This window comes from Oncorhynchus kisutch, linkage group LG5 (genome assembly GCF_002021735.2).
Source record: "Oncorhynchus kisutch isolate 150728-3 linkage group LG5, Okis_V2, whole genome shotgun sequence".
Taxonomy (NCBI): domain Eukaryota; kingdom Metazoa; phylum Chordata; class Actinopteri; order Salmoniformes; family Salmonidae; genus Oncorhynchus; species Oncorhynchus kisutch.
Genome location: NC_034178.2, coordinates 51246757 through 51266396, shown reverse-complemented (window position 1 = coordinate 51266396; position 19640 = coordinate 51246757). Strand labels below are relative to the sequence as shown.

Sequence of the window (19640 nt, the reverse complement as noted above, 5' to 3'; positions counted from 1 at the left end):
TGTAAGCATTACAAAGCTATCACTAGCCTGTTTTTCAGTGAAGTGGGTGTGTGGTCCCAAATATGGGATTAAGGGACTCAAATATGGGATTAAGGGGCTCTCCAACTTTAAAATGATAAACATTCAACTTTGACCATGCTGTCAATGAAGCATGATTTGTGCCGTGCTCAATACAACTGTTAACTTGGAACAGCGAAAACGTGCCTTCAGTGAGTTCAAGACAACTGGAACGTCGGGAATAAAGGAGCTCTGACTGGGAAAATACGTTTTGAACGGTCATCCAACTCGGAATTGTAAATCCGGCCTCTTTTTAGATCTACGACCTGAAGATCAATGACGTCATCATGATTCAACCTTGTTTTTTTCTCCCAGTTGTTTTGAAAGCAGCATAAATCCAGAGAATGCCAGACTTTGATGACAAAATTTGCCCACAAAGGACCTTCCTGTTCAAGTGAGCACAGCACAACAAGGTGAGTCCAAAGATGTATTGTATGCTGCTGCATAAATGATGTAATATGCCAGGGAGATATGTATACTGTAGCTAAGAAAGTAATACTAAGTGTATGTTGTGTAGTAAGATGTTAGTAGCCCATGTGCCTCACCCTAATAATTTGGTCTCTTTACCCCTCTTAATTTTGCCTAATGTTCTGACTTGGTGGTGCACATGTAGCCTATAACCTATTTTAGAGAAATATCGAATATTGTAAGAGCTTTCATTGTCTGCTTATATGCCCCCTTTATTTATCCTATGGTTATGACTTGGTGTACAAGGAAAGCACTGTAAGAACGGCCCATGTTCTGAGTTCTGTCGTTGTACATTTCAAAAGTGCTAAACAAATAGTTATATTGACTACCTCCGTCCTAGCTCGCTCATTAATGTCTTAATCGAAATTACGGATTGCCTCTTATCCTCTTGTCGTCCCCTTATGCCATAGTTTGTACATCTCAATTGTTATTAGAAAAGCACATTTGTTAAAGCAAGTCAGCCATATCAGCTTTCTGTTAAAGGCAGTAAATGAGGCTGAATGAACTGGCTCCACTGAAAGCCAAGTGTAGCAGTGGTAAGATGTTAGGACTGCTGTTGGGACAGTTTATGTAGGCCGTTTATGGGCACCGTTTGTCACTGTTATAGTGGAATTAATGTATTGTTTAGTGTTGTGTAGTGGCTTTGCTGGCATGCATCCCACTTTCTTTCTTTGCCCCACCAAGATTTACATGCTACTGCTTAAATGTACACGGAGAGCTAACATGAATAATTAGCATGTCAATCTCTCCTGGCTCAAAGTAGAGGAGAGATTGACTTCATCACTACTTGTGTTCGTGATAAGTATTGGCATGTTGAATGCACCGAGCTGTCTGTTTAAACTACTAGCACAAAGCTCAGACACTCATGCATACCCCACAAGACATGCCAGCAGAGGTCTCTTCGCAGTCCCCAAGTCCAGAACAGACTATAGGAGGCACACAGTACTATATAGAGCAATGACTACATGAAACTCCACATCAAGTAACTCATGCAAACATTACAATCAGATAAAAAACAACTGATAAAAATATACCTTATGAAACAGCGGAGACTGTGAAGAGACACACACACACACAGGCACAGACACACACATGATAACATACACACTATACACACACGTATACATAGATTTTGTTTTCTAGATATGTGGTAGTAGAGTAGTGGCCTAAGGGAACACACTTCATTTGTTGCAAAATGTTTTTAATTGTTTATAACTGCCTTAATGCTGGACTCCAGGAATAGTATCTTCTGCTTTGGCAGCAGCTAATGGGGATCCATAATAAATACAAATATTTACATTTGATTCATTTAGCAGACACTCTTATCCAGAGCGAAATACAGGAGCAATTAGAGTTAAGTGTCTTGCTCAAAGGCACATCAACAGATTTTTCACCTAGTTGGCTCAGAGAATCGACCCAGTGACTTGTCACTTACTGGACCAACGCACTTAACAGCTAGGCTACATGCCGCCCCAGCTTCAAACAGCTGAAAATACTATATTATTGAAAAGATAATCCACAGCGGTTTAGATGGTACAATGATTCTCTACACATGACTTGTTTGTCACTTAAACTGAAATTAGGCGAACCATAAACATTTTAGCAACCAGGTCTGCGATTTCTGCATTTTTCACCATTAATTATATTAACGGAATCAAAATACGTATTGCTGCCTACAGAGAACTTCAACAGACCATCAATGTTTTATATTGGTCATTTTGTCGCCATCTGTTGGCCTACTCCACATTTACTGAATTGGTTTATGGCCATCATTTGAAACCCTTTCAAAATAATTGTTTTTCAAAAACACAGAGGGTATAAGTGGTCCACTCTAACGTGTAGGCCTGGCATAGCATTTTCCAGCATTCTGTAAACTACAGTCAGACTACAGACAATGTGGTAATAGAGGGTTAACAAAGCATCAACATTTCTGTTGTGAAAGGCCATAATATCATACACACCATTCTTCACTTGAATACTTACCATACCCATTTGCAGATGGGGCTCTGATTCCATGTCAATTCCAGTTGATGGAGGTAAGCACTTAGTCCCGGGAAGTAAGGGTGCTAAAGGTGCTGCAGAACCCCCTGAAAAATCGGAAATAAAAAAATAAAATAAAAAAGAATGATGAGTGCACTAGGCCTTTAAAAGTCCTGTATTAGTGGTTTGATATAACCGTTTGTAGCGCCGTCAAGAACATTTTCTCAGCATTGCCAGGCCTATATTTCAAACCATGAAAAACAAAACGAATCTGTTCCAGTTGATCAACTCTAATTATTAATATTTACCTAGCTTGTATTGTTAACCTCAACAAATACTCAAATATTCCCAGGTACCAATCACACAACTTCACACAGTAAATGAAGAAAACAGAACAACATACAATATTGATATCAAACATTGTGTACAATAAAGCTGTGACATCACATAGGGGTTCACCATGACATGTACATGTTTCTTTATTGCAGAAGATGCATTGTAATGTTGGAATCTCATTTATTTTGCTATGTCAATCATATCTCTTTAAACTGTTTTATTGCACTTTTTTGCTCATTCTTTAGGTGGTTCCCGGTATGCTTTGCGCCACAGGGACAGTTCAGGTGTTACAGGTGGACAGAGAATGTCTGTCACAGACACCTTGAAGAGTGAGAAAGGGGGTTGAGGAGGGGGAGGAGATGTAAGTCATCATTGGTGGTATGCGTTTGGTGGGGGCAGATGTAAAAAATTGTCCCTTTCCATTTTTCCTCCTTAACCTGCTCTCGATTATAAAATCTAAATCAATAATAATACTTGCAATTTTTTCTTAGAAAACAGACGAACAGGAATAATGACAATGCTTTATGTAATTCAGCTGGTGAAAGAAAGTCCTCCAGCTTTTTTTTTATCGGAGCTATTTTTTTTTTCTTTCTTAATTTTTTCTTAATGATTTTGTCCTACTGTCTGTGACTGTAACTTTAACTGTGCTGCTCTCCCTCCCCTCTTGTCCGTAGGGTGGGTTTATCAGGAGCAGGATGTCTGCATCCACGCCCTTATGTTTGTCGTCGCCACCCCCGCTGGGTCCGGTCTCATACGGTGGTGACCCTCATGACAACCTCGCGGTTGGATGTGGGTCTGATGCGAGGGTTGCTGGGCCTCAGCTGGCTGAGGATGTGCAGGATGGTGTAGCCACAGTGGTGGTTGAGAATAGTCCTAACACGCTGGCCTGTCCGGCCCACCCTGTCAGCCGTGGGGAGGGTTTCGTGGGGAGGGTTTCGCCCCCCACGCCCCCCACACTTGCCGCTGGAGCTGATGGGGTCGCCCAGGTCCTTGGCTTTCTCATAGTTCAGTACTTTCCACTGCTGGTTCACTGCCTGCCAGCGCTTAAAGATCCGGTATACTGACGATCCCTCGTGGATTATAAGGCCTGGAGAGAGAATCCAGACAGACATGAAATTTAGGGAGGAGTAAGAGAGAGAGTGAGAGAAAGAGGGAGAAGAGAGAGAGCACAGGTATGAAAGTGAGAGAAGCATGAGTGATACAAGTGGTAGGAGAAAGAGAGACGGTGAATAGAAGAGAGATGGAGGGAGGCAAGCAGACAGAGAGACGGTGAATAGAAGAGAGATGGAGGGAGGCAAGCAGACAGAGAGACGGTGAATAGAAGAGAGATGGAGGGAGGCAAGCAGACAGAGAGACGGTGAATCGAAGAGAGATGGAGGGAGGCAAGCAGACAGATTGCAGAATGTGAATGGCCAGACAAAGAGGGAAACAGATGAAAGGACGCAGAGATGGGAGAGAAAGTAAGAAAAGAAAACTATTTCAAGCAGAAAGTATCATAGGCTACCTTTGCACAAGTGTGCTGTAAATATTTAAACAGTCTGGATGTTCAAGGCACTTCAGAAGTGGTTGTACATTTTCAGCTGAGACATATCACACAGGCTACGACCTCTCTGAGAAACAAAGACCAAAACAAACAAATTGCTCTCACTCACTTACATTCCCTAACACACACACCTCAAGTCTTACTGGAACACTGGAACGTTTCAACCCCCATTCCTACATTCAAACTCTGGGAGCATGGAAGTATTCTCCTTTCTTTTCATACGGAACTCTACACATCATACCTGCAATTGCAATCACAAAACCGTATGTTTATCTTTGACAGTATGTCAGTGAGGTCTACGTCATAGAACCGTCTAGCTCACCTATGCAAACGATATCCATGAAGCCGTACATGCCATAGCAGATCTGGAAGAGCAGGTCCTGGCGCTGCCACTTGGCCGAGGGGCTGAAGGACGACCACACCAGCCAGGAGATGCTGGCGATGAGGAACAGAGAACCCAGCATAATGGCTGCTATCTGCACCTTCTCTATCACAGTCAGAGAGATGGCTTGCCACTGGAGAGAGTGAGGGGGAGGTTGAGGGAGAGGGGATGGGGTGGGGGAGAGAGAGAGAGAGAGAGAGAGATAGAGAAGTAGAGAGACAAAGAGAGGGGGGTTGGAGGGAGAGAGGAGAGGCGGCGGATCAATGTGTGTCTTTTTGGTGAAGATAATTATCTGTGCACTGATGTCATGCAGCCACAGGCAAGAAGATTTGTTTTGTTATATTTGTAAGTATTTTGGGAGCTTTCAAGTGGGACGATATGCTTAGCATCCACACAAAACATTAGATTTGATATGGAACTCCTGAGGGGACAGTACTTGTAGACACACAAAAACACGCAAGCACACACAGACACACACTGTACCTGCAGTGGGTTCTTGGTGCTGATGGCAAGGACCTGGTACTTGAAGTAGCAGAGCTCACAGCTCCAGGAGCCTCTCTCGCTGATCCAACGGATGAGGCAGGGCTGGTGGGTACAGCGCACAGATCCGTCACAGCGACACGGGCTCAGCAACTCCCCCTGCAGGAGACAGAGAAGGAAAACAGAGACAGTATTCTGTTAAATCACTCTATATATCTCCTGAAGGCATGGACAACAACTCCAATATTTTGATCCTAGACTTTTGATCCATACCAGCACTAGAATACCTGATTCAGCTAAGCATGGTGTGGATGATTACTAGATTTGTTGAATCCAGTCTGTTAGTAAAGGGTTGCTATAAGCCTGCAAACCCTGGGACCAGGCACTACACAGCTAACAATTCTAGCACAGGAGATTGCTGAAGGGAGGACGCCTCATAATAATGGCTGGAATGGAGTGAATGGAATGGTATCAAACACATGGAAACCATGTGTTTTATGAGCTCGATACCATTCCATTAATTCCATTCCAGACATTATTATGACCCCGTCCTCCCCAAGGTGCCACCAACTTCCTGTGAATTCTAGGGAGAGAGAACATTTTTGTAATGTTACCCATAATGCTCCCATAATGTTTGAGTGTCCAGTTTAGCAATGGTTAAGGGAACATTCTATCTATGTTAGCAAAAACCTTCTGAGAACATTTCTATATAACTTATCTAGAATGTGGTTACAATGTTCTCAGAATAAACAACATTAATGTCGTAGACATTTTATGGGACGTTGCAAGAACATTCCTGTGTGCAGTTTTCTAAGTGTTAGGAGAATATTCCATCAATGTCACAAACATACACTACTAAAGTATGTGGACACCTGCTTGTCGAACATCTCAGGGATCTGTGCAGGCCAGTCAAGTTCTTCCACACCGATCTCAACAAACTATTTCTATATGGACATCGCTTTGTGCACGGTGGCATTGTTATTCTGGAACAGGAAAGGGCCTTCCCCAAACTGTTGCCACAAAGTTGGAAGCACAGAATCGTCTAGAATGTAATTGTATGCTGTAGAGTTTCATTCACTGGGACTAAGGGGCCTAGCCCGAACCATGAAAATCAGCCCCAAACCATTATTCCTCCTCCACCAAACTTTACAGGTGGAAAATTGGGGCAGGTAGTGTTCTCCTGGCATCCGCCAAACCCAGATTTCGCCAAACCCAGATTCACCCAACTGCCAGTTAGTGAAGCGTGATTCATCACTCCAGTGAACGCATTTCCACGAGCTTTACACCACTCCGGCCGACACTTGGCATTGCGCATGGTGATCTTAGACTTGTGTGCGGCTGCTCGGTCATGGAAACCCAATTCATGAAGCTCCCAACGAACAGTTCTTGTGCTGACGTTGCTTTCAGAAGCAGTTTGGAACTTGGTAGTGAGTGTTGCATCTAAGGAGAGACGCACTACGCACTTCAGCACTCGCCGGTCCCGTTCTGTGAGCTTGTGTGGCCTACCACTTTGTTGCTGAGCCGTTGTTGCTCCTAGTTTTTTCCACTTCACAATAACAGCACTTACAGTTGACCGGGGCAGCTTTAGCAGGGCAGCAATTGGACGAACAGACTTGTTGGAAAGGTGTCATCCTATGAAGGTGCCACTTTGAAAGTCACGGAGCTTGGAGATTGCATAGCAGTGTGACCAATTTTATATATCTGTCAGAAATGGGTGTGGCTGAAATAGCCGAATCCACTAATTTGAAGGGATGTCCACATACTTTTCTATATACAGTGTACATAGAACATGGTTGCCATGTTCTCAGAACGTAAAATATTAAAGTTCTAGACACGTTTCATGGGAACATTTGTACATTTGTGCATCAGTTGTCAGTTGTCAGGACATCCCCTGATTTTCTACATTCTAGAATAATAGTGGAGACATCAAAACTATGAAATAACACATATGGAATCATGTAGTAACCAAAAAAGTGTTATATTTGAGATTCTTCAAATAGCCACCCTTTGCCTTGATGACAGCTTTGCACACTCTTTGCATTCTCTCAACCAGCTTCACTTGGAATGTTTTTCCAACAGTCTTGAAGGAGTTCCCACATATGCTGTGCACTTGTTGGCTGCTTTTCCTTCAATCTGCACCCAAAACTCATCCGAAAACATCTCAATTGGGTTGAGGTCAGAAATTGTGGAGGCCAGGTCATCTGATACAGCACTCCATCACTCTCCTTCTTGAACAAATAGCCCTTACACAGCCTGGAGGTGTGCTGGGTCATTGTCCTGTCCGAAAAACAAATGATAGTCCCACTAAGCCCAAACCAGATGGGATGTCATATCGCTGCAGAATGCTGAGGTAGCCATGCTGGTTAAGTGTGCCTTGAATTCTAAACAAATCAGACAGTTCCAGCAGCAAAGCACACCCACACCATAACACCCCCTCCTCCATGCTTCACGGTGGGAACTACACATGCAGAGATCATCTGTTCACCCACACAGCATCTCACAAAGACACAGTGGTTGGAACCAAAAATCTCCCATTTGGACTCGAGACCAAAGGACAAATTTCCATTGATCTAATGTCCATTGCTCGTGTTTCTTGGCCCAAGTAAGTCTCTTCTTATTATAGGTGTCCTTCAGTAGTGGTTTCTTTGCAGCATTTCGACCATGAAGGCCTGATTCACATTGTCTCCTCTGAACAGTTGATATTGAGATGTGTCTGTTACTTGAACTCTGTGAAGCATTTTATTTGGGCTGCAATTTCTGAGGCTGGTAACTCTACTGAACTTACCCTCTGCAGCAGAGGAAACTCTGGGTCTTCCTTTCCTGTGGCGGTGCTCATGAGAGCCAGTTTCATCATAGCTCTTGGTGGTTTTTGCGACAGCACTTGAAGAAACTTTCAAAGTTCTTGAAATTTTCCAGATTGACTGACCTTCAAGTCTTAAAGCAATGATGGACTGTCGTTTCTCTCTTTATTTGAGCTGTTCTTGCCATAATAGGGACTTGGTCTTTTACCAAATAGGGCTATCTTCTGTATATCCTCTCTACCTTGTCACAACACAACTGATTGGCTCAAACGCATTACAATGGAAAGAAATTCCACTATTTAACTTTTAACAAGGCACAGCTGTTAATTGAAATGCATTCCAGGTGACTACCTCATGAAGCTGGATGAGAGAATGCCAAGCGGGTGCAAAGCTGCCATCAAGGCAAAGGGTGGGTAAAATATTTTTTTTATTTGTTTAACACTTTTTTTCGGTTACTACATGATGTGTTATTTCGTAGTTTTGATGTCTTCACTATTATTCTACAATGTAGAAAATAGTACAAAATAAATATAAACCCTTGAATGAGTAGGTGTTGACCAGTAGTGTATTTGGCTATAAACCGTACCTCTTGTGGCATGAACATTTATTTTCACGTTTTGCAATGTAAAAATTCTAATAAAAGCGATCAAAGTGAATTCGAGTTGCCTCTTCGTTAATTCTCCTGCCCCCACAAAAAACATAATGTGATAAAGTAGATTTTCAGCCAGGGCCTAAGATTCAGCACCCCTGATGAATTTATATACATTTTCCAAAATTATAGAAGTACTGCTTTGTTCAGAAATAAATGAAATAATTCAAAATAGCCTACTACACCATGAGAAGGCCTATAATTTAGCCACAGAGGATCAATAGCTTTTTTTTTTTAATGTATTGCCTAGCTGTTGATTGTAGCCCAATAACAAGGAATAGCCTACAGTCGGGAACGCGCTGCATATCTGTCAGTAAAAAAATAAAAAAATGGCGACCAATCATTCATTACATTTTTTTAAAAGCATATTAATTTCCCATTAATGCGTGTCACATACCAGTTTGCAAACAATAAAAATAAACATAATTGAGTTAATAAAGCCACATACAAACATGGTCTAATGTTTGCTTTCTTGAGTAAGGCAGCTCGAAAATGCAGGCTTTTCAGCTTAGCTCAGTGCTGTCTGTGATGGTGGGGTTGGAAGGGAAATACGGAGCATAGGGGTTGGCTATGTTCTCTAGTTGCACCATGATTGGCTCAGTGTTCTGTCACTCATGGGGACACTATGTCACCGCAAAATCAACAGGGAGAGCTCGAAAATGTAAGCCTCTTGGGTGCTGCCATAGAGTTACATTAGAAGTGGCCATTAAAGAAGGCTCAATGTCATTGACCACAGATAAAATTATGTCCAATCTTGTTATATGTAAAGTAGCTTTGATTGGACTGATCACGTCAACATCATACTTCCAAAATTTTATCTTGCAAGCTTGAAGTCATCATCAAGAATCAAGTCGACAATCTACTGGCAAATCCTTTTCAACCCTTGTCATATGAAGAGAAATTATGAAGAGATAAAATGTATCGGTGCTCATTGGCCATTGGACATAAACATTACACAACAAGTTGGAAATCACAAATTCAACAATGAGTGGTTTGGAAGGAATCTATGGCTAACTGCAAGCATTGCAAAGCAATCACTAGCCTGCTATTCAGTGGATTGGATGTTTGGTCCAAGTCCGGGTTGAATTATTATTATTATTTTATTTTTATTGAACCTTTATTTAACTAGGCAAGTCAATTAAGAACAAATTCTTATTTATAATGACGGCCTAACCCGGCCAAACCCGGGCGATGCTGGGCCAATTGGGCGCTGCACTATGGGACTCCCAATCACGGCCAGGTGTGATACAGCCTGGATTTCAACCAGGAACTGTAGTGACGCATCTTGCACTGAGATGCCTTAGACCACTGCGCCACTCTGGAGCCCTCAAGGGTCTCTTTTCCAAGCTTAAAAGGATAAACATTCAACATTGGCCGTGCTGTCATTCCAGCCGTTTTCAAAACAACTGGAAACTCTGGAGAATCTGACTTCAGTTGAGTTCATGACAGCTATGAAATTGGGGGGAAAAACGAGCTCCGACTGGGAAAATACATTTTGAATGGTCATCCAACTCACAATTCCAAGTCGGGATCTGGGCCTCTTTCTAGAGCTCTGACTTCAAATCAAATCAAATTGTATTTGTCACATGCGCCAAATACAACAGGTGTAGACCTTACCGGGAAATGCTTACTTACAAGCCCATAACCAACAATGCATTTTTTTGAAAAATAAGAGTTAAGAAAAATGTTGTTACTAAATAAACTAAAGTAAAACATAAAAGATCGACAATGAAATAACAATTACAAGGCTATACACAGGGGGTACCAGTACCGAGTCAATGTGCGGGTGTACAGGATCACTAACATCATGATTCAATCTTGTTTTTCCAAGATCCCAGTTGTCTTGAAAACACCATAAATCCAGAGAATGCCAGACTTTGATGACAAAGTTTAATGACAGAATTTGCCCCACATGAAGGACTGCAGCACCACCTTCCTGTTCAAGTGAGCACAACAAGGTGAGTCCAAAAATGTATTGTATGATGTGGCATAAATGATGTAAATGATATACTGTAGCAAAGAAAGTAATACTAAGTGTATGTTATGTAGTAAACTGTTCGTAGCCTATGTGCCTGTCCCTAATAATTTGGTCCCGTTTCCCCTCATAATTTAGCCTACTGTTCTTCTGACTTGGTGGAGCACATGTAGCCTATAGCCTGTTTTAGAGAAATATCATAATCGAATTCTGTAAGAGCTTTCATTGTTTTCTTATATGCCCCCTTTATTTATCCTACGGTTCTGACTTGGTGTACAGAGAACACTGTAAGAACCGCCCATGCTCTGAAGTCTGTCACTGTACATTTCAAAAGTGCTGAACAAATAGTTATATTGACTACGTCCGTCCTAGCTCGTTAATTAATGTCTTAATCGAAATTACGGATTGCCTTTTATCCGCTCGTCGTCCCCTTATGCCATAGTTTGTACATCGCAATTCTCAGTAGAAACCACATTTGTTTAGGCAAGTCAGCCTTTTTTTAAAGGCAATTAATAAGGCTGAATTAACTGTTTCGTTGCAAGACAAGGCAGCTATAATAGTGGTAAGGCATTGGAACGGCTGTTGGGACTCTGCTGTTGGGACAGCTTTATGTAGGCCCTAACAGCTTGCGGGCACCGTTTTTCACTGTTATAGTCTAATGAATGTATTGTTTAGTGTTGTGTTGTGTTGTGCAGTGACTTTGCTGGCATGTATAAATAAATAAATAATGGGAGTTTGCCCCACCAAGATTTTCCCATATTTTGTTACATTACAGCCTTATTCTAAAATGTATTAAATCGTTATTTTCCTTCATTAATCTACACACAATACCCCTTAATGACTAATCAAAAAAACACAAAATTGAAATATTGCATTTACATAAGTATTCAGACCCTTCACTGAGTACTTTGTTGAAGCACCTTTGGCAGCGATTACAGCCTCAAGTCTTCTTGGGTATGACGCTACAAGCTTGGCACACCTTGGCACACCTTCCCCATTTCTCCCAAATCCATTCAGCTGATGTTCTGAAAGAGCTGCAAAATCTGGACCCCTACAAATCAGCCGGGCTAGACAATCTGGACCCTTTCTTTCTAAAATTATCTGCCGAAATTGTTGCCACCCCAATTACTAGCCTGTTCAACCTCTCTTTCGTGTCGTCTGAGATTCCCAAAGATTGGAAAGCAGCTGCGGTCATCCCCTCTCTTCAAAGGGGGGGACACTCTTGACCCAAACTGCTACAGACCTATATCTATCCTACCATGCCTTTCTAAGGTCTTCGAAAGCCAAGTTAACAAACAGATTACCGACCATTTAGAATCTCACCATACCTTCTCTGCTATGCAATCTGGTTTCAGAGCTGGTCATGGGTGCACCTCAGCCACGCTCAACGTCCTAAACGATATCTTAACCGCCATCGATAAGAAACATTACTGTGCAGTTGTATTCATTGATCTGGCCAAGGCTTTCGACTCTGTCAATCACCACATCCTGATCGGCAGACTCGACAGCCTTGGTTTCTCAAATGATTGCCTCGCCTGGTTCACCAACTACTTCTCTGATAGAGTTCAGTGTGTCAAATCGGAGGGTCTGCTGTCGGGACCTCTGGCAGTCTCTATGGGGGTGCCACAGGGTTCAATTCTTGGACCGACTCTCTTCTCTGTATACATCAATGAGGTCGCTCTTGCTGCTGGTGAGTCTCTGATCCACCTCTACGCAGACGACACCATTCTGTATACTTCTGGCCCTTATTTGGACACTGTGTTAACAACCCTCCAGGCAAGCTTCAATGCCATACAACTCTCCTTCCGTGGCCTCCAATTGCTCTTAAATACAAGTAAAACTAAATGCATGCTCTTCAACCGATCGCTACCTGCAGCTACCCGCCTGTCCAACATCACTACTCTGGACGGCTCTGACTTAGAATACGTGGACAACTACAAATACTTAGGTGTCTGGTTAGACTGTAAACTCTCCTTCCAGACCCATATCAAACATCTCCAATCCAAAGTTAAATCTAGAATTGGCTTCCTATTTCGCAACAAAGCATCCTTCACTCATGCTGCCAAACATACCCTTGTAAAACTGACCATCCTACCAATCATCAACTTTGGCGATGTCATTTACAAAATAGCCTCCAATACCCTACTCAACAAATTGGATGCAGTCTATCACAGTGCAATCCGTTTTGTCACCAAAGCCCCATATACTACCCACCATTGCGACCTGTACGCTCTCGTTGGTTGGCCCTCGCTTCATACTCATCGCCAAACCCACTGGCTCCATGTCATCTACAAGACCCTGCTAGGTAAAGTCCCCCCTTATCTCAGCTCGCTGGTCACCATAGCATCTCCCACCTGTAGCACACGCTCCAGCAGGTATATCTCTCTAGTCACCCCCAAAACCAATTCTTTCTTTGGCCGCCTCTCCTTCCAGTTCTCTGCTGCCAATGACTGGAACGAACTACAAAAATCTCTGAAACTGGAAACACTTATCTCCCTCACTAGCTTTAAGCACCAACTGTCAGAGCAGCTCACAGATTATTGCACCTGTACATAGCCCACCTATAATTTAGCCCAAACAACTACCTCTTTCCCTACTGTATTTTATTTATTTATTTATTTTGCTCCTTTGCACCCCATCATTTTTATTTCTACTTTGCACATTCTTCCATTGCAAATCTACCATTCCAGTGTTTTACTTGCGATATTGTATTTACTTTGCCACCATGGCCTTTTTTGCCTTTACCTCCCTTCTCACCTCATTTGCTCATTGACTGTATGTTTGTTTTACTCCATGTGTAACTCTGTGTCGTTGTATCTGTCGAACTGCTTTGCTTTATCTTGGCCAGGTCGCAATTGTAAATGAGAACTTGTTCTCAACTTGCCTACCTGGTTAAATAAAGGTGAAATAAAATTTAAATAAATAAATTGGGGGAGTTTCTCCTATTCTTCTCTGCAGATCCTCTCAAGCTCTGTCAGGTTGGATGGGGAGCTTCGCTGCACAGCCATTTTCAGGACTCTCCAGAGATGTTAGATCGGGTTCAAGTCTGGGCTCTGGCTGGCCCACTCAAGGACATTCAGAGACTTGTCCCGAAGCCACTCCTGCATTGTCTTGGCTGTGTGCTTAGGGTCGTTGTCCTATTGGATGGTGAACCTTCACCCCAGTCTGAGGTCCTGAGCTCTCTGGAACAGGTTTTCATCAAGTATCTCTCTGTACTTTGCTCCATTCATCTTTCCCTTTATCCTGACTAGTCTCCTAGTCCCTGCCACTGAAAAACATCCCCACAGCATGATGCTGCCACCCCCACGCTCCACCTTAGGGATGGTGACAGGTTTCCTCCAGACGTGAAGCTTGACATTCAGGCCAAAGAGTTCAATCTTAGTTTCATCAGACCAGTGCTCGACCTGTTTGGTGGAGCACTGCAGAGATGGTTGTCCATCTCGAAGATTCTCCCATCTCCACAGAGGAACTCTGGAGCTCTGTCAGAGTGACCATCGGGTTCTTGGTCACCTCCCTGACCAAGGCCCTTCACCCCCAATTGCTCAGTTTGGCCGGGCAGCCAGCTCTATGAAGAGTCTTAGTGGTTCCAAACTTCTTCCATTTAAGAATGATGGAGGCCACTGTGTTCTTGGCGACCTTCAATGCTGTAGAAATGTTTTGGTACCCTTCCCCAGATCTGTGCCTTGACACAATCCTATCTCGGAGCTCTACGGACAATTCCTTCGACCTCATGGCTTGGTATTCGCTCTGACATGCACTGTCAACTGTGTGACCTTATATAGACAGGTGTGTCCCTTCCAAATCAAGTCAAATCAATTGAATTTACCACAGGTGAACTCCAATCAAGTTGCAGAAACATCTCAAGGATGATCAATGTAACCAGGATGCACCTGAGCTCAATTTAGAGTCTCATGGCAAGGGTTCTGATTACATATATATATTTTTTTATACATTTGCAGAAAAAAACCATTTTTTGTTTTGTCATTATGGGGTATTGTGTGTAATTTGATGAGTAAAATGTTTTACTTAATCAATTTTAGAATAAGGCTGTAACAAAATGTGGGAAAAGTCATGGGGTATGAATACTTTCCAAATACACTGTACATGCCAAAATCAGCACTGAATCCAATCGAGGGATAACACAGGGTGGAAAGCAAATGGCTAATGCTGAAAAGAGAAGACTCTATGCTGTAGGCTACCAAAATATTTGATAAACTTATATTATTTTACAAAAGAGAGAGATATAGGCTTTTGGCACGTGTACATCGGCCATCACCAGCGAGTGAGTTGCGCATCATTGGGTGAGTCAGTGAAACTAGAAACAATTTTTAAGACTATAATTTCCTCCTCAGATTTTATCCTACAATGTGTGTCTTCACACAGCTAGGCCTAGGCTATTAGTGGATTCAAGACAAGGTCGTATTTATTGATCTCAATTTCTCAGTTTGTCAGTCAATGTAGCCTGGCAATTGGATATTTTTTGCGGTATTAAAAAAGATTCTGCCATTGTCTCCAGACATGTAAAATGACGTATAATTGCATGAAATGCATTTATAAAAGGCCAACATTTTCCCGGACCGTGGGCTAATAAAAATGTTCCCCATGTTTGCAACTTCTGTAAGTGCCTCTACTCTACTGTTCTATGCAACTACTCAAATGTGATGATATGCATGCAATGCTTTATTATAAAGGTGATTTTGTTTTTTTCATGCGTTCCGGTACCTCAGCACTCCCGAGGTCACCGCCCTCTCACGTTCACTTTTTGTTCCGGCACCTCCCGATTTACAAATTAAGCACTGGGGATACTCTCTCTCACACACACACACACACACACACACACACACACACACACACACACACACACACACACACACACACACACACACACACACACACACACACACACACACACACACACACACAGTGTTTTTAACATACAGTGTTTTCAACGTACATATTTGACACATTTTGACAGACATGATTACATTGTGCATGTTCATTTTTTACAGTAATTATTGGAATAGTATTTTTATTGGAATTTCACAATTTTCTCCCACATTAAGAGATACAGTAACAAAGATCAAATAAGAATAACAAAGAACAAAAATTAAATTAACAGAGACAGAAATTAAACACACATTTTTAAATAAAGGAATTATGTGAAATACATGGAACATACAGTGTAATCCTGAGACATTCTAAGAAATCCTTGCAGCATAATCCTTGCAGCATAATAGCTGATAAATCAGGTTCTAGGTAAATAAAATAATGTCCCCAAACTTTGTAGAACTTGTCTATTTTAGAATGTAATGTACAAGTCAAATATTCAAATGGAACCCATTCAAATATTATCTTACGCCAATCTTTAATAGAAGAGACCTTGTCACTAATCAACTGTAAAAGGATGTTTTTCCTCGCTGCGAAGGTAAGGATGTTGTAAAGCCTCCTCTTACCCACAGAAGTAACATGCCTATTAGGGAGACCCAACAGTAAAGAAACTGGGTCCAATTCTAGGTCGGCCCTAGGATTTCTTGAAGAACATTAGACCAGTACCTTTGTACTTTGGAACAATGTGTTAGGGTGCCTGTATCAGTTTTACATTTGAGACACTGAGGAGAAGAGGAAGAGCATGCTAAAAGCTTGTCTGTGATTCAGGGATCTATGCAATCTGTGTATTATTCTTAATTGGATTGCTCTAGTACGATTACAGATCTTGTTTTTGCATATCGCCAAATGTCCTCCCATGTCACCTCGTCAATAGTAGCAGACAATTCTTTCTCCCACACTCGCTTGACCCCCTGTGTGTTAACAGTAGAAAAGGACCTTAAAGCATCATAAAATACACTTACAGACATTTTCCTTTGTAATAAAAAAAACATTATTTCAATGACAGACACATCAGGGTTGCCAATCAAGGTGGTGCTCTTCAAAATATAATGTCCAACTTGTAGAAAGCAGAAAAAGTCCTGCTTTGGGAGTCACTGTTTCTCATCTGCTCAAATTACAATAACATCTTCTCAGTGAATAAATTATTTTGTCTGCCTAAACCCTTATTAAACCAAATGTTAAAGCCAGCATCCAGCAATCCTGGTCCAAAATCTGGGTTGTTAAGAATCAGGGTAAGAGCAGAGGTTAGTTTGGACCTTCCCAAAAACTGTTGAACTGACCTCCATGCTTTGAGTGTATAAAGTGTGATGGGATTATTGCAGGAATCTTTTACAGATTTTAAGCTTCTGAAAAATAAAAGATTATGCAAGTTTTCTTTTGTTGAAAAATAAGTCTTAATATCTAACCAAATAGAGGCGTCATCACTTGTAATCCAGTCAGAAATATAACTTAAGTGGGCATACCATTGATAAAACCTCATATTGGGCTGATCCAAGTCCCCTAGAACTTAACCAGCCTTTTAAATATCTTATTACCTTATTGGAAAGTAAGACTGGGATAATTTGGATTGGGTAAAGTAGTCTAGGTAAAATATTCATTTTCAAGAGGGATATTCTACCCAATAATGAAATCGGAAGAGAGTTCCAGCACTCCAGATCCTGTCTTATTGTGTCAAATTCTGGAACAAAATTGGCTTTGTACTTTTGCTAGAATTTGGGAGTTACGAAAATACCCAGATACATTAAACCTGAGGGAGACCATTTTAAAAGGAAAGGGGGGAGCGGTAGTAGGTACAAAGCTAAAACTACCAAGTGGCATAGCCTCTGATTTAGTTAATCTTGTAGCCTGGGAATACACTGAATAATTCAATAATATTAACAAGAGATGTAATTGAAGTCTCAGGGCTAGAGATGAATATCAAAACATCATCAGCATACAAGCTTATTTTATGATGAACGTCACCAATGAGCAGACCCTATATAGCGTGCGTTACTCTGATGGCCTCGGCCAGCGAGCGCAAATAGGAGAGGGGACAAAAGACAGCCCTGTCTAGTACCTCTGTGTGTGGAGAAGCTATTTGACCTTAGCCCATTAGTAAGGACATCAGCCTGAGGGTCATCATATAAAACCTTAACACATTCTATAAAGTTGTCACCTAGACTAAATTTAGTCAGTGCAAAGAATAGGTAAGACCACTCCACACGGTCAAATGCTTTTTCAGCATCTACGGAGAGCACAAGACCATCCACAACACTTCGTTGATAGGTTTGAATAACATTAAGAACTTGAATAACATTAAGAAGCCGCCTGACATTATTTAATGAGTTATTTCCCTTAACGAAGCCACTTTGGTCCCCTTTCACAATTAGTGGCAATAAGTCCTCTCGTCATGCAGCAAGGATTTTAGATAGCAATTTTCTATCCACGTTCAGAAGGGCAATAGGTCTGTACGAGGAACAAGACTCTGGGCATTTCCCCTTTTTGAGAATAAGTGATATGTTAGTTTCCCTCAGAGTTGGATCAAGGATCAGGCCATGGAACTCCTTATAGAACTCACTACAAAACCTGTCTGGTCCTGGTGCCCTGCCATTTTGGGGCGGCAGGTGGTTAGAGCATTGGACTAGTAACTGAAAGGTTGCATGATCAAATCCCCAAGGTAAAAATCTGTTGTTCTGCCCCTGAAAGAGGCAGTTAAACCACTGTTCCTAGGCTGTCATTGAAAATATGAATTTGTTCACAACTAACTAACTGACTTACTTAAAGAAGGATACATTTTTTTTGTATTTTTTTGTTGTTGCAGATTCTCAATTGCAAACATGAATTCTACCTTGGAAATAAGGGCATTAAGGAGAGAGCTCTGTTCTTCGGAAATAGTAGGGAGCTCAATCTTAGAAAATAAGTCCTCCATTAGTTTGGGTGCATCATTTGTCAGTTCTGAGGCATAAAGATTTGCAAAACATTTCTTAAATGACTAATTTATCGATTTATTTTAATATAAATGGTTGCCATCAGAATCAGTAATAGAAACAGTTGAATGGGAGACTACTTTCTTTTTAGCTAGGCATGCCAAATATCTTCCTGGTTTATCGCCATGTTCATAAAGCTTTTGCCTGACAAATCCTATTTTCTTTTCAGCATCCTGTGTTAGGAGAGAGTCCAACGTTGAGCGCTGCTCAATAGGCCATAATTGATTTTAGCCCAGTAGGCCAGACATATTCCTACGTTCAAGGAGCTTTCCATTTTGATTGGGTTATTTTGCCTAAAAACATTTAGGCCTACCTATAGAATTTTTTTTTAAACAACTATGCATCTCTGCCCAGCCTAGCAAGAGTGGCCAAATGGGTGTTAAGCATCCCCAGTGGCTCTGCAAGTGTGGAGAGGATATTCTTCGCTGCTGGCCTGCTCTCCAGGCACCATCACATGAGTCTGGGGCTACAGACTTGCCAAACTCATGTTTCAAAAAATAATTTCTTAACTTAAGGATCTGACCCTTTTATTCAATTTTCGCCTAAAATGACATACCCAAATCTAACTGCCTGTAGCTCAGGACCTTAAGCAAGGATATGCATATTATTGATACCATTTGAAGGAAACACTTTGAAGTTTGTGGAAATGTGAAATTAATGTTGGAGAATATAACACATTAGATCTGGCAAAAGATATTACAAATAAAATAACGTGTTTTTGTCTCTTTTTTTTGTTCCATCATCAAGCTCTGTCAGGTTGAATGGGGAGCGTTGCTGCACAGTTATTTCAGATCTCTTCAAAGATGTTCGACTGGGTTCAAGTCCAGGCTCTGGCTGGCCCACTCAAGGACATTCAGAGACTTATTCCCAAAGCACTCCTGTGTTGTCTTGGCCGTGTGCTTAGGGTCGTTGTCCTATTGGAAGGTGAATCTAAGCCCCAGTCTGAGGTCCTTAGCACTCTGGAGCAGGTTTTCATTTACTGAAGAGTGGCTTCCGTCTGGCCACTCTACCATAAAGACCTGATTGGTGGAGTGCTTCAGAGATGGTTGTCCTTTATGAAGGTTCTCCCATCTCCACAGAGGAACTCTGGAGCTCTGTCAGAGTGACAATTGGGTT

The 19640-nt window shown here is 41.8% G+C and overlaps 1 protein-coding gene across 1 annotated transcript in view; it reads right to left on the bottom strand.

Moving 5' to 3' along the window:
* Positions 1-2953: 2953 nt before the first annotated feature.
* The window catches only part of LOC109882612 (E3 ubiquitin-protein ligase MARCH9-like), a 35878-nt gene continuing 19191 nt past the window's right edge, over positions 2954-19640 (bottom strand). The window contains exons 2-4 of the mRNA XM_020474706.2: positions 5250-5405; positions 4707-4899; positions 2954-3928 (exon numbers count right to left, since the gene is read on the bottom strand). Coding sequence (XP_020330295.1) covers positions 3591-3928; positions 4707-4899; positions 5250-5405 — 687 coding nt within the window. The 3' untranslated portion in view covers positions 2954-3590. The remainder of the gene's footprint in view (positions 3929-4706; positions 4900-5249; positions 5406-19640) is intronic.